Source organism: Triturus cristatus, chromosome 7 (genome assembly GCF_964204655.1).
Source record: "Triturus cristatus chromosome 7, aTriCri1.1, whole genome shotgun sequence".
NCBI classification, from domain to species: domain Eukaryota; kingdom Metazoa; phylum Chordata; class Amphibia; order Caudata; family Salamandridae; genus Triturus; species Triturus cristatus.
In genome coordinates this window covers 937,205,778-937,219,564 of record NC_140590.1, presented here as the reverse complement: position 1 = coordinate 937,219,564, position 13,787 = coordinate 937,205,778, and the positions used below count along the sequence as shown (strand labels likewise).

The following is a 13,787-nucleotide window of genomic DNA, read 5'->3' as shown; positions in this document are numbered from 1 at the left end:
CTCGCCAGCACCCCCCACCCCTCTCATTAACATGGCCGCAGGGTGGCCACGCCCCTAGCTACGCCACTGCCCATCCCTGAACTTCTCACCTGCAAACCACTGATGACACCTGTGTAAGTCTAAATAGTTCAATGAAAGCAAAACAAGACTACAACTCCCATCATGCGTTAGGCTGCCACACAAATGTCCAGGTCGGGAAACAGTGTCCGTAATGACCAGGTGGGAGTTGTTCCATCTAACTGCAGCTCTACAGCACTCGGTGCCTCAACTGAGGTCATGCAACTACCCAGAAACACCCAAAACACGTTGCTTACCATTAGAGGAAAGATAATTGCAGCTACTGTTGATTTCAGTGTCCAGAGCAAAGCGAGGCATGCCATCTGAATGAAGGTGAACAGATGGACTCTGCGGAGGGGCACATGGCGAAGGTAGATCAGGTCGGGCTGGTGTTTTGCTGGCATGAGAAGCAGTTTAAGTCTGTCGAGGAACTGAAAGGGAAATAATCAAAATTACACATTTGATTTTGACACAATTACCTTTTATTCTTTTTATTTTGCTTTGCAGTAAAACTTCAAGTTTCCTTTTTAAAACAGACTGCTTACGTGATTAACTGCAGCAGCACAGGGGCCTTTCTTAGAGTTCATTCAATGCAAACATTATTGCAGATGGGTCTCGTATGACTATATTAAAACGTCTTCGTCCATGGAGTTGTTTTACATATATCATCTGTAACAACTGCTGGGCTGTTTGTTTCTGGTTTAGTGATGTTGTGAATCAAAGGTGTCTCTTTTATCCGGGTTGCACGGGCGCCAATGCTATTCTACAGCGCTGACAGGTACAGGGGGTCATTTGAAGGTCATTGGATGGTACAGCAAAAGTGAGAGCTAAATTAAGCTGTGCATGTTATGAGAGCCCAATTGTGCGAGGTTATGATGAATGTGATTGCTCGAGAGCCAAAGGGCATATGCTCGTACATAGGAGACGCGGGCTACAATCTGATTAGTCTGAGAAAGCAGTTCCTGTGGGTTCCCTACTGATTCTGCCCCTGGCCCCTCTGCTGCCAACAGAAGTGGGGTTCAGTCACCTAGGGATAAACCACCAGTATAAAAAACCTTAAGTATCAATCAAGGACCACCTCGAGGAAGACTAGACCCATCTTATGATGCCCTAAAGTGGTGGGCTATACCTCTTTGCCTTGTGGAAGATTTATATCATTCTCACATCTTCTAGGTACCATTCTAGTTCTCTTAATGCTCTTTTTTTCTTCACTTTACCGCTTTCTTCTTTTCTTAGCTCTTTTTTTTCTTGTACGTTTGGTATCTGTTTTCTTTTTTGGACTGGTTACTTTAAGTATCTCCTCTTGGGGGAGGGTCCGCTTATAAAGCCACCTGCTAGTATTGTATTTTTAAGATGATCTTTGTACTTTTGCCAGGCTGCACTTTACATAGTGTGCATTGGCTACGAACGGTCACTGTTGATGAATGACTGACGTACTTCATTCCCACACTGCACTGTAATAAGCAACCAGGTGGACGTACACTGCTCTTTATGGTTTAAATCTTTTTATTGAACAATGCGGGAAACAAGTGTGCGTTAGAACGGGCCACACAGAGCCCGCCGTAAATTCTAATAAGTGCATTGATATTACCAGAAGCAACAAATAACAGATCCAATCCCACCCACCCCCCCAAGATACACTGCTCTTCATATCCAATTTTATGACTAGCTGCTTGCTCAGGGTATTGAGGAGTACTTTCTTTTTCTGTGATGCAATTATACATCGTGAATGGGCCATAAGAATTAAACAATATTAATGTATGACAAATCTGAGAAAATACAAAAAGCCTTCAACGAACGACCTTTGAATGTGAAACAAATCGTCATTATTTTATTGTTCATTGTTTGTTGGTGATCACAAAGTGAATGTTCAAGAGTAAAATAGATAGTAATGCAGAGCGAGAGTCTTACATTAAATAAAGTATATTACATATATATACTCACCTGTATGCTTTGGAGAGCAGTTATTCCCATGTAAAGAAAGACACCATACAGCACTGGCATTGGAATATACTGATAAATAAATAAGAAAGCACAGTAATTAAAAAGTGCCATATGCACTGTGATTCATACTATATTATCTTTACCATAATGCATTTAAATTAAGACAAAAGGGTATGACGAAATTCAATTGCTGATGCTACTGAGCAATGAACAATTATTCACTTATGTTCTTAACTAGGCTTACATTTTACTTCGGAAAAAGGCGTGAATGCTACAATTTTATTACTGACTCACCTTTTTATATGAGGTATCTTAACGTGTTGTCTACATTTTATCGTGAGACCGCCTCCCCCCGCCCTCCCCCCCACTCCTGGTGCACATTTCCTTTTGTATCTTATTTCATGAAGCTGCTACAAGTAAGGAAGCTGCAATAGTGTACTGGAATTCAGTAGTAGATTTCGTTTTAATGGTAGGATGTTGGTGGTTTGTAGCCACTTTCTAAAAAGGAATTCTCACAGTGACACTTGTGCTACAAATGAACTGACTCGTTTTGAGATGTAAGATTAGGCACAGAATGATTAGTAAAAATCATTGTTTTGAAAATTCTTTTAGTGGGAAGAGACAATTAGATGGTTTAATGTCTCAGGATATAAGCCGAGTTTATGGTCATTCTGAGAAGCATTAGTTGAAGGCAATACACCTATTTGTGTGTTCTCACACTCATTTGTGTGCATTTGTGTTCTTGCCGTATCAAGAGACTTGTATGTGAAGTCAAGTTTGGGCAGTGATCTTGGCGATTAGACAGAAACCCAATAAACAGAAATCAGAACTTTCTTCAAAATGTTGGCCTCATGTACAAAATAATTTTTCTGTCACAAAGCCTAGGATTTGCAAAATCACAGGATTTGTAACCCCAAAATGTCTTTTTAAAATCTACTCAACGCATTTTGTGATTTAGTAATAAGTTACAGAATCTCAAAATGGATTTAAAAAGGCATACCAGATTGCTGTTTGGAAGGGTTGTGTTAAGAACAAAGGGCCCCATACCAGATTGCTGTTTGGAAGGGTTGTGTTAAGAACAAAGGGCCCCATGCATCAAACCAAAAACCAGTTGCAAACAGGCAGATTCACAGAATCTACCCATTTACGACCGGTATTTTTGCATTTGGTATGCATCATCCCAAATGCAAAAATCGCAACATAAGGAATCGCTAAAATTGCGATTACTGAAATTGCGATTGCATGTAAGGAATCGCAAACTGTGGTTCCTTAAATGAAATGCACTAAGCAAAAAATCATTGCAATTTCGCTATTAGGAATCGCAAATTACCATCAAACTAAAGTTGATGGTAATTTGCGATTGCTTTGAAAAATGCACTAAAGTGCATTTTTCAAAGTCACATTTTACACACACACATGCCCGTGGGGCAGGTGTGTGCGCAACATGTGGAAAAAAGGGAAATTCAGGGGTGCAACAGGGTATCCTTTTGGAACCCTTGCACCTTTGAAATTGCATGCGCAATTTGCGAGTACCTATGGAGTACTCGCAAATTGTGCATGCAATTCCCATTCATTCCTATGGGCCTTTAGGCCCATAGGAATCAATTCCTTAATTGAGTCGCAATTTGCGAGTCGCAATTAAGAAATTTTAAGGAATCAAATTCTTTCTTGCCATTCCTACATGAATTACATTTTGCGATTTCTAAATAGCGAATCAGTAAAATTAGCTATTTAGAAATCGCAAAATGCGGGCTTGATGTATGTGCCCCTTAGTCTTATGGTGACTTTCTAGCAAGTTTAGCTCCAGGGGATGTTCGGTAAATGAAGAGTAGGTGGAACAACCTTGCACTCTTTGCTTACATATTAAAAAGAGGAAGGCTCAAAGGATTCACTTTTCCTTTGCTAACATAAATCCTCAAGAAACTCTGAGTTGCTCCCTTTCAGAAATTGCAGCCCTTTTAGGTCTTGGCTACACAGCGAATGCGCTGTCTCGAAAAGACATGTGTTTAATTTGTGGGCTTCAGGCAACCCACAGGCTTTCCATTTGCTCCCTACATCGTCTGTCTCATATTGTCACCATTTGTCCCTGGTATGCATGGCAATGCCTCTTCTTGTGTTTAGCCCTCTCCGCAGAGCATGGACCAAGTACTTGTAAACATCCACTGCTCCCGTTGTTACGACCATTTTAGGACCTACTATTTCTCCCTTTCTTTTTCAGCACTCTTCACAGTGCAGTGCTTTTACCAGCTCCGTCTACTCCAACCCACCCGCATGCCTAGTCCACAGATCACCCACTTCCGTCACTGCTTTTCCCATCGTTGTTGCTTTTCGTTTCCCCCACCTCCTCCCTTACATCACTGCTCCCTTACAGCACCTCCAGTGCTTGTCCCATCCACAGATCACCCCTCCCCATCATTGCTTTTCCCTTCGTTGCAGCTTTTCATCTCCTCCACCTCCTCCCTCCGTCTCTGCTTGCTCCCTCACACCTCCTGGTCCTTGCTTTAAACCCCCATTGTAGTCTGTTTCGTTCTAGTGTGTGGAGGTGTTCTGCCTTTTAATGTCTTATTAGTGTATAGCTGACATGCTGATTGGAGCATGTGTGAATGGCTGCTATTACTTGGCACACGTGTAGTCTCTGTTTATTTTCCGCATTTGTGGGTACTAGGTGTGTGTGCATGTTTACACCATAAGTGGTTGTTCAGCAATGGTGTTTATAGCTGAAAATTAGATTCAAGTGAATCAGGTATGCATTATCACAGGGCATGTCAGAGCTTCTAATGTACCCATGTCTTCTGCTGTAATTGCATAGCCATGTTTCTCCTGTGCAAAATGATTGAACTGTTCGTGTCACACCTTGTTGTTTCTCATTTCATATGTTGTGACTCTATTTCTTCAAATTTCTCAGGTCGGGAAACTTTTTTAAATTTCCTGCATTCACCAGTGAAGTGTTTCCGTTCACTATTGGTGCTTAACTTGAATTCTCTTCAAAGGAGCCAGGCTGAGTCTTGATGTCATCAATGTCTGCCTGCCCCTCAGTGCCAATGGCAAGGGTACTCCATTTTATATGGTTGCCGATGCAATGTATTTCCTCATGTTCACTACTGTAAACCAGCCTAACACTGTGATTCTTTCTGTTTTTTGTGTGCAGTTTTATGTAGCGCCAACACCACCTGAAAGTATTGGAGTGTTTTACATTAGCACCCGTCACTTTACAGAAGGACACATTCATTTTTGTAGCCACAGCACGTTTAGGTGATTTGCTCAAAATCAAGGATGTTAAGCCGATTCCAAAACTCAAACCCAGTTCCCCAGCTTCATAGTCGGCAGCGATGGCCCTTACACCACATTCTCTCCCGAAAGGACGCCATACATCTTCCTAGACTCTGTGTCAATTCCACATTTTGTGATTACAGATAAATCATTTAATCTCCCCCATTTCGAAACACAACAAGTATTGGCAAAGCCAGTAGGTTTGCCTGTGCGAAATCATTTTTTTTAGGTCTCAGCTAGACAGCGCATGCACTGCATGGCTAGATAGCACAAGTGCTGTTTCGAAGAAATGTGTTGTATTCCATCTGTGGGCTTACAAGCTGCCCATCTCCTACCACTGGTAAACTTCAGCATCACTCATTTTCTTTGATGCCATTCGTCATGGCAGCAGGCGTCATGCCCTCTTTTTTTTTAAACAAACTTTATTGCAAGTTTATTACACCAAGACAATATACATTACAACGATTACTGCAGGATGGGTCGTATCTGAACAAACCGCTCTCTTCAGGGCCCCTGTCAAGTCCCCCTGATTAAATTCCGGTGTATCGATCCCCCTCTACCATCACCACCCTAAGACAGGGACTTTCCTAGAGCTCTCCATGTTTCTATCCCGTCCAGCACCTGTGATATCAAGGCCCCCGGGAGGAGCACCCCTCCCCCTAACCCAAGACCCCCCTGCTGCTCTGCCAGCCCTCCCCTGCGGCAACAGTGTCAGGTTAGGCACGGCCTATAATCCCAGCCAGAGCATCCGGGTCATCAGTGTCCTTTTAGGCCTCGCTGCAAGCCTCCTCATTAAATAACAAATTAACTAAACCCCCACTGCCCACCCCCAGCCCCTCCAACTCCCCCCCCACTGCCAGACATGTCGCTCCCTCCGCTATCTTCCAGTATCACTGGTGAGCCCAGCTGATTGGTCCACTGGTAACGTGCTGCCAGGGGGCGAATGAACAGAAGTAACCACTCAAAACCCTCTATCCCCCAACCCCGCCGCCCGCTCGGGGAGGGCCGATCAACCTTGCCTGTGCCCTAGTGGAATCGTGGAGGAGATCAGTCCGGGTCAGCAACCGATGCCTTAAGCAGGTCCACCAACGCCACCCACGCTCTGGCTGCAATCAGCATTTTATCATTATCAGCTCTCTGGGCCATTTGGAGCCTGAGAGTCCCCTCGCAGTCAGCCCACTTTGTAAATTCACGCAACCAACGAGCTGTATTAGGCGCCGTGGTCGCTTTCCAGTGACTGGTGATTTCTCGTTTAGCTAGAACTAGTCCCAAGTCAATAAATTTACTAGTCACCTTGTTACGGGCAGTGTGGGGAAACCAGTGAAGTAAGCAAAACCCCGGGGTCTGTTCAATGGTTCTATCCGTCGTGTCACCCAAGGTAGTCATTACCTCCCCCCAATACTCGTGCAATGACGGACACTCCCAAAACATATGCAAGAACTCAGCATTTTCTGAGTTGCAGCGGGGGCAGGCGGTGCGGGATCCAAAAAATTTGTTAATTTTGTGCGGGGTTTGGTATGCCCTATGAAGACATAAAACTGTATCAACTGAAATCTCGTATTTCTAGAGCATTTCCACGCCCGCTCCATTAGATCCTCCCACGGTCTCTCCTCAATGGGCATCCCAAGGTCTGCCTCCCATTTGGTTCGCAGCTTCTCCAAGGGGGACCTAATCTCCTGAGTGAGGCGCCTGTAAAGGCAGGTTACCGCTTTAATCGTCCCCGCTGCATACACTATATATTGACAGGGGAGAGAGGTCGGAGGCTCCTCCATCCCCCTCCTCCAGTGCTTCCGGATAGCTGCCGTCATGGCAGCATGTAAGAGAAAGTCCTGTCGGGGCAGGTCGTACCGCCCCAGGAGGTCCTGGTAAGGCAAAAGCACACCATCCTCATAGAGGTCTCCAATAGTGGTGACCCCCACCTCCTCCCAGTTTCGCAGCCGCTGCCAATCCCCCCGTGCGGTAAAGCCTCGCAGACCCTCAACGGAATCTCCGGGGCATACGGAGGATTCATCTTGGCCCTCCTGCTCGCCCGATTCCAGCACTGCCGCACCACCCACAGCTCCCTCGGGGTCTCCCGCCCTCGTAGGGGGAGCTGGAGAAGCGTCCGAGAGAGCTGACGCAGATCCAGACCCAAGTCCCCGCGGCCCTCGTCCAGGCGCAGTTCCCTGGCCATCCATTTAGTAAACCATTGAAATTGGGCTGCGTGGTAATAGGCCTCAAAGTCAGGGGCTGCGAATCCCGCCTCCCGCCTGGGGCGCTGCATGGTAGTAAGCGCCACTCTGCGTCTCCCAGACCCCCACAAAAACCCTGTGGTGATAGCGTTAAGCTGGGTGAAATACTTTTGCGGTATCCAAAGGGGGAGGGAGCCGAAGTAATACAGAAGGCGTGGAAGGGTGACCATTTTTAACAATGCCACCCTTCCCGCCACTGAAAGGGGAAGGGTCCCCCAGAATTCAAAATTGCCCCTGGCGGTCCGCATCGCCCTTCCGATATTCCCTTCCAGTAGATCATGGGGCTCATGGTAGATCCGGGCCCCCAGATAAGTTAAGCAGCTGCTTTCCCACCTCACCTCTGCAACACCTGGGGGTGCCCCTCTACCCTCCAGAATAGGGAAAAGGCACGTCTTGTTCCAGTTGACCTTGAGGCCCGCCACCCGGCCCAGTCTGCCCAACAATTCGCGGGCCCACCGCAGCTCCTCCTCAGCATTGGTGAGGAACATTAGTAGATCATCCGCGTACAGGGCGATGCGATGAACCTGACACCCCCCCCTTCCAATCCCCGGAAACAGCGTCCCAACCGGACATGCACCGCCAGGGGCTCTATCGCCAGTGCAAACAGGAGGGGAGACAAGGGACATCCCTGCCTCGTCCCCCTGCCCACACTGCAGGCCTCTGAAATCACCCCTCCCGTGCGAACCCTGGCAGTCGAGAGGTGGTATAGAATCCTCGTCCAGTCCACAAATCTCTCACCCAGACCAAACGCCCTAAGAACTTGAAACAAGTACGGCCACTCCAAGCTATCGAATGCCTTCTCCATGTCGATCGATAAAATACATGCCTCTTCCTCGAAGTGCCCTGGGTTATGAAGCACCTGACATAAGCGGCGAACATTCATGGCTGTGTTCCGGGAAGGAATAAACCCGGCCTGATCCGTGTGGACCAGAGTGGTCATGTGGGTCAGGAGGTGGCTGGCCAGGATACTGCTTAAAATCTTATAGTCAAGATTAAGCATTGCGAGGGGGCGATAGGCAGCCCGATCCCAAGCCGGTTTGTCCGGTTTGAGAAGTGGTACAATTATTGCCTCTCTGGTAGTGCGAGGCAAGTAACCCTCCCGCCGCGACCTGTTGTAGAGGGCTAACAAACGGGGGGCCACCTGATCCACGAATGCGGCATAAAACTCTATAGGGAGCCCGTCTGTGCCAGGGGTCTTATTCCTGGCCATCCGCTTTATCGCTCCCCGAATCTCCCCGAGCTCTACGTCCCGACCCAGTGTCTCCGCCTCCTCCGGCTCAATCCGAGGGAGTTCAATATCCAGGAAGTCAGCCTCCTCCAGCGCCCGGGGGTCTAATTGACTTTGATAGAGGGTGGTATAGTATTCTAGGAACTGGGCTTTAATAGCCTGCTGCTCGTAGTGTACCACCCCATCTCCATCCCGCAACTCCAGGACCAGCGTCCCTCTGCGCGCTGGGTTGGCCAACCAGGCCAGTAGAGCCCCGGATTTGTCCCTCTCAGCGTGTGCCCGCACCGCGTACTCCCGATAGTCAAAACAGCGCAGACGTTCGACATGCGTTGCCAAACCCTCCCTGGCCGCCAGGAGACCCTCTTGTCCCTCCACCCGTTCAGGCCTCTCCCTTTCCATTGCACGGAGTTGTTGCTCAGCCTTTTGGACCTCATGCAACAGGGTTCTGCGAACCCCGACCGCCTCTTCAATACATCGGCCCCTTATCACTACTTTAAAAGCATCCCACTCATTATGGATGCTACCGGTCGTGTCATTGTTGGTCTGGAAATACTCGTCAATGGCCGTGCCTATTGTCGTTCGGAAGACCTGGTCTTCCAGTGTCTCCGGTCGAAGCCGCCAACTGGGAATAGCGGACCGAGCTCGCAGCCAATTCAGGGACACCAGAAGGGGATTATGATCGGACACTGTCCTGGCCAAATATTCACTCATGTTGACGCTTCCATGCACATCTGGGGAACAGAGAATGGAGTCCAGCCTAACATGCAGCTCATGCAGAGCCGAGAAATAAGAGTAGTCCCGCTCCCCTGGGTGATGCGCCCTCCAAGTGTCTATCAGTTCCCAGCACCTCTGCCAAGCGTGGCGAACCTTCGCTATTCTATGCGAGGAGGCGTCTGGAAGGGGAGGATGAGACCTATCCAGGGTCACATCCGCGATACAGTTAAAATCTCCCCCCAACAACACAGAACCAGTCAAGACCCGCGCCAGCTTCTGAGATAGCTGTGTAAAGAAAGCCGGCTGATCCACGTTGGGGGCGTATATGCTTGCTAGAGTGATATCTCGGCCATCCAGACGCCCCACCACCACCACAAAGCGCCCCTCAGGGTCAATTATCTGTTGTACACATTGGAAGGGAACCCCCGCTCACACCCATATCAATGTCCCCCGCGCAAAGGCCGAGTACGTAGTGTGTAAAACCTGACCCCTCCAACGGCGCTGTAACGCAGCCCTTCAGTCTTAGTCAAGTGGGTTTCCTGAAGCAAGGCTATTTGGACCCCCCTCCTTGTCAGATAGGCATGTACTTTGTGCCGTCTGTTCATCGTGTGCAGCCCCCTGACGGTCCAGGTCATGATTTTTATGCCTACGGAGGTACCCATAGCTCGGACTCTATATAACGAGCGCACCAACTCCCTTAAGCGACATGTCTAACCCCCCCCTTGTCCCAAACCCTAACCCCTACCCAACTCCCACACCCCAGGACAGGCACACAAAAACAGGTCCCCATCCAAACTAAGGCAGTCATGCTCAAAACTAAGGGAAGGTGGAGGTACGTGTCTCGCCCTCGACGTCCCCAGAACCCCCCCCGGCACCCTCCGCCAACTCCTGGTCATCCTATCAGGCCCCATTAGATAGCCAGGCCCCCCCAGCGGATATCAGGTAGTCCATCGGGGCTAGAGCCCATAAGAGGTCGCCCACCAGCTCCCCACCAAGAGACAGGCCCACAACCTAGCCAAACACCTCATCTGCCGTCTGTGGGGTGACCTCCGGAAGTTCAACATCAGAGAGCCCCCGGACACTGCTTGCCCCTGAGCTCGCAGAGCTGTCTCTCTCTCGGTCCTCAACAGCGCCAGCCGGATCACCAATCCCACGGCTAATAGTCGCCTCCGCCAAGACTGCCCTGTCGCGTTCTCCCCGGCGGTCAGCAGGAGAAAGGGGCCTCCGCAATGGAGAGACAGGGGACATCCGCCGCTGGGGCGAATTCAGGTGTGGCGAGCTTGGCCCAGCTTCACCTCGGGTGTCCAGCCAGTCCCAGGTGGCCTGCGGGGTGAGGTAAAAGTGCGTCTTTTCCCCAGATGTTACCCGGAGGTGGGCCGGAAACAACATCGCATACAGAAGATGGAGTTGGCGCAGTTTCCGCTTCACAGCCAAAAAGGAAGATCTCTGGCGTTGCACCTCCCTAGTATAGTCCGGGAATATCATCACTTTACTGTTCCCAATCTGAAGGTTCTGTTTCTCACGGGCCCTCTGCATAAGAAAGTCTCGGTCCCGATAATGCAGCAGCCGCACCACAAATGGACGAGGCGAAGCCCCAGGCCCAGGCGGACGCCCCGGGACCCTGTGAGCCCGTTCCAGCGCATAGAAGGGAGAGAGACCCTCCGGAGCTACTGCAGCCTTCAGCCAGTTCTCCAAGTAGTGCACCGCATCTGCCCCTTCCTCTCGCTCCGGAACGCCAATGATGCGGAGGTTGTTTCTTCTGGAGCACCCCTAACTGTCCTCAGCCCTCAACTCCAGGGTCTTAACCCTATGCACCATCTCTTTCAATGAGCTTTGGAGGACGGCGACCGCGTCCGGAATGGGTTTCATGGTGGTCTCATTGGTCACCACCCTCTTTAAGCTTCCGGTGATCATCTTTCAGGAGAGTGAGATCCGATCCGATCCAATGGAGTCCATCCGCGCTTCCAATGCCTCCCGAGAGGATATGATGGCCTGCATAATGTCCCCCAATGAGGGGTCTTTGGGCTGCTCCCCACCACGTCCTTTGGCCATGTCTCCCTCGTTATCCGAATGTCATTCCGGCTCTGTCGGCCGCAGCGCCTCGTATCTCTTGTTCCTGGGCACTCTCCCCATCCTCCCAGTTAGAGGCGTGAGAACCACGGTGCGCGCACAACGGTCAAGGGTCCCACCCTTCCGCGACAAGCAAGGAGCCGCCTCGCTCCCACGCGGGCACAGCGGCGCCGCAGCCCCCACACGAAGAGCCCGGCAGCCTCGGGTCCCAGCGCCTCCAGTCAGGTTCACCCCCGGGAGTTACTCCAGCCTGTCCAGCGGGCAGCCGGTTAGTTTGTCTGCGTGCAGGCGGGCCCGCCCCCAGGACGGCACAGGACACAGGAGGACCCGCAGGACCGCCGCCGTGGTCCTCCAATGCGGCAGGCCCCGGGCCTTAGGCAGGATGGGCCCGAGTCTCCAGGGAAGGTAGCTCCCACCTCTCACTCCGGTACTCGCGCGATCCAGCCAAAAACAGCGATCTCACTCTCTCTCCGGCGAAGCCACCACGTCACTCAGCTCCGGCAATCAAGGGGTCCCGCCAGCACTCACCAGGGGGGGGGGAGTACCGCACTCTCCTCTCGCCTCACCCTGGAATCGCCACCCCCGCAGGTGTCGCCGGCCACGGGCCACTCACTCCCTCGCCGCCGAAGGGTCCCCGGGGGTCCACGGCAGTCTCGGCAAGCGCCTGTCCCTCCAGGCGTCGCAGTCGTCCGCTAGCCGCAGTTTTCTCCGCCACACGGCCACAGGAGCGCCGGCCACAATCCCAGCACAGGGGGACAAAGTCACCATCAGCCACCGTGGCCAAGCGGGTCACCCAGCACCTCCACCTCGTAATGGCTTTAAGTAGCTATACAATAAAGAATTTACTTACTCATATTTATTTTTGTTGCTGATCATGCTTCAATTAAGGAATTTTTCCCCCCCTTCATTGTTGCATCCTCCTGCCCTTTTTCATTGTTGCTTGCCGATCTCCCCATCCCCTTCTGCTTTCCTGCTTGACGCGTCCCCCCACTACCTCCCACATTGCTGCTGCTTTTATTATTGTTTTTTCAATGATCCAATGGTATCGGAGTGCTTGTTCCTTCCTCCATCTTGCCATAGTGCTAACACCAGCCAATGGTATTGGAACGCTTTAAGTGCTCACCAGTTGCATTACACAAGTACACAGTAATTGTCATATGCAGGGGGAAGTGTTAAGTGATTTGCCCAGAATCACAAACTGTTCAGCTGATCCCGACATTCAAACTTAGGGGCTCATTATGACAGCGGAAGGACCGCCACCGCCGGGCCAGCGGTGGTGGTCCTTCCGCCATCACATTGAGATTTATCCACCGCCATATTAGGATGGCGGTGGGTATCGCGACGCACGCAAAGTCTGCCCGCCGCATTTCCGCCGGTGGCAATCGGACAGATTGCCTGGAGGACGGAAAAAGGCCACTAATATGGTGGCGGGGCCTAGCAGGCACCGTCCGCCATATTAGGATGTGTCCTGGTAGAGGTCTTTCCCACAATGGAAAGGCTGGCGGGGATTGGATTTGGGGGTCCATTGTAGGCCCCCTCTGTGTGGGGGGAGGGGTAGGTGCACAGGGGGGGTACCCATGGTACCCCCCTACATTTCCATGCACAAGGTGGCAGGCACCGCGTGGTGCCTGCCACGTTGTGCATGGAAATGCACTTCGTGGCATTTTAACATTGCGAACGGTGCTGCAGCCAGGATGCTCCCGTCATACTGGCAGGCGCATCCTAATTGGGTTGGTGGGACCGCCGCACGTCTGGAAGGCGGTCCCAGCACCACTATGATTGCCGGCGGACTGATGTCCGCCCGCCATCATAATGAGCCCCTTAGTTCCCCAGTTTCCATGTCAGCAGCTCTGGCCATTTCTCACTGTCACTTCCACACTTGTTCAGCAAGATCCCATCAACACCGAACAAGCATTGGCAGGTCTGTCCCTTCAGGATCTACCATATCATTCTGGGTCCCTCCCAATCTGTGCTTGGGTTGTGGGGGGGCTTCGTTAGATTGGGTTGATCTGTTGTCTTTTACATGCATTGATTCAAGTGCACTCTAACCAATACCCTTTATAAACTACAGGGCCTTTATCCATGTATCCTCGCTAGTTAGAGTATACTCTCCACTCCCTCTGCACCCAATCTGCCCACCCCATCTCAGCCATGAGCGCATGAGGGTCTGCGCAGAGACTAATGCTCACGATGGCCTCTCATCTGAATTCACAACCAGCGCATTCATGTATATATTGATTTATTTTATTCATGCAATTTGTAAAGTGCATCGC

The 13,787-nt window shown here is 50.5% G+C and overlaps 1 protein-coding gene across 1 annotated transcript in view; it reads right to left on the bottom strand.

The window, feature by feature from the left end:
* The window catches only part of LOC146810881 (electrogenic sodium bicarbonate cotransporter 1-like), a 358,834-nt gene that overhangs the window by 31,616 nt on the left and 313,431 nt on the right, over positions 1-13,787 (bottom strand). The window contains exons 18-19 of the mRNA XM_085617923.1: positions 2,002-2,070; positions 315-488 (exon numbers count right to left, since the gene is read on the bottom strand). Of these exons, the coding sequence (XP_085474049.1) occupies positions 315-488; positions 2,002-2,070 (243 nt within the window). The remainder of the gene's footprint in view (positions 1-314; positions 489-2,001; positions 2,071-13,787) is intronic.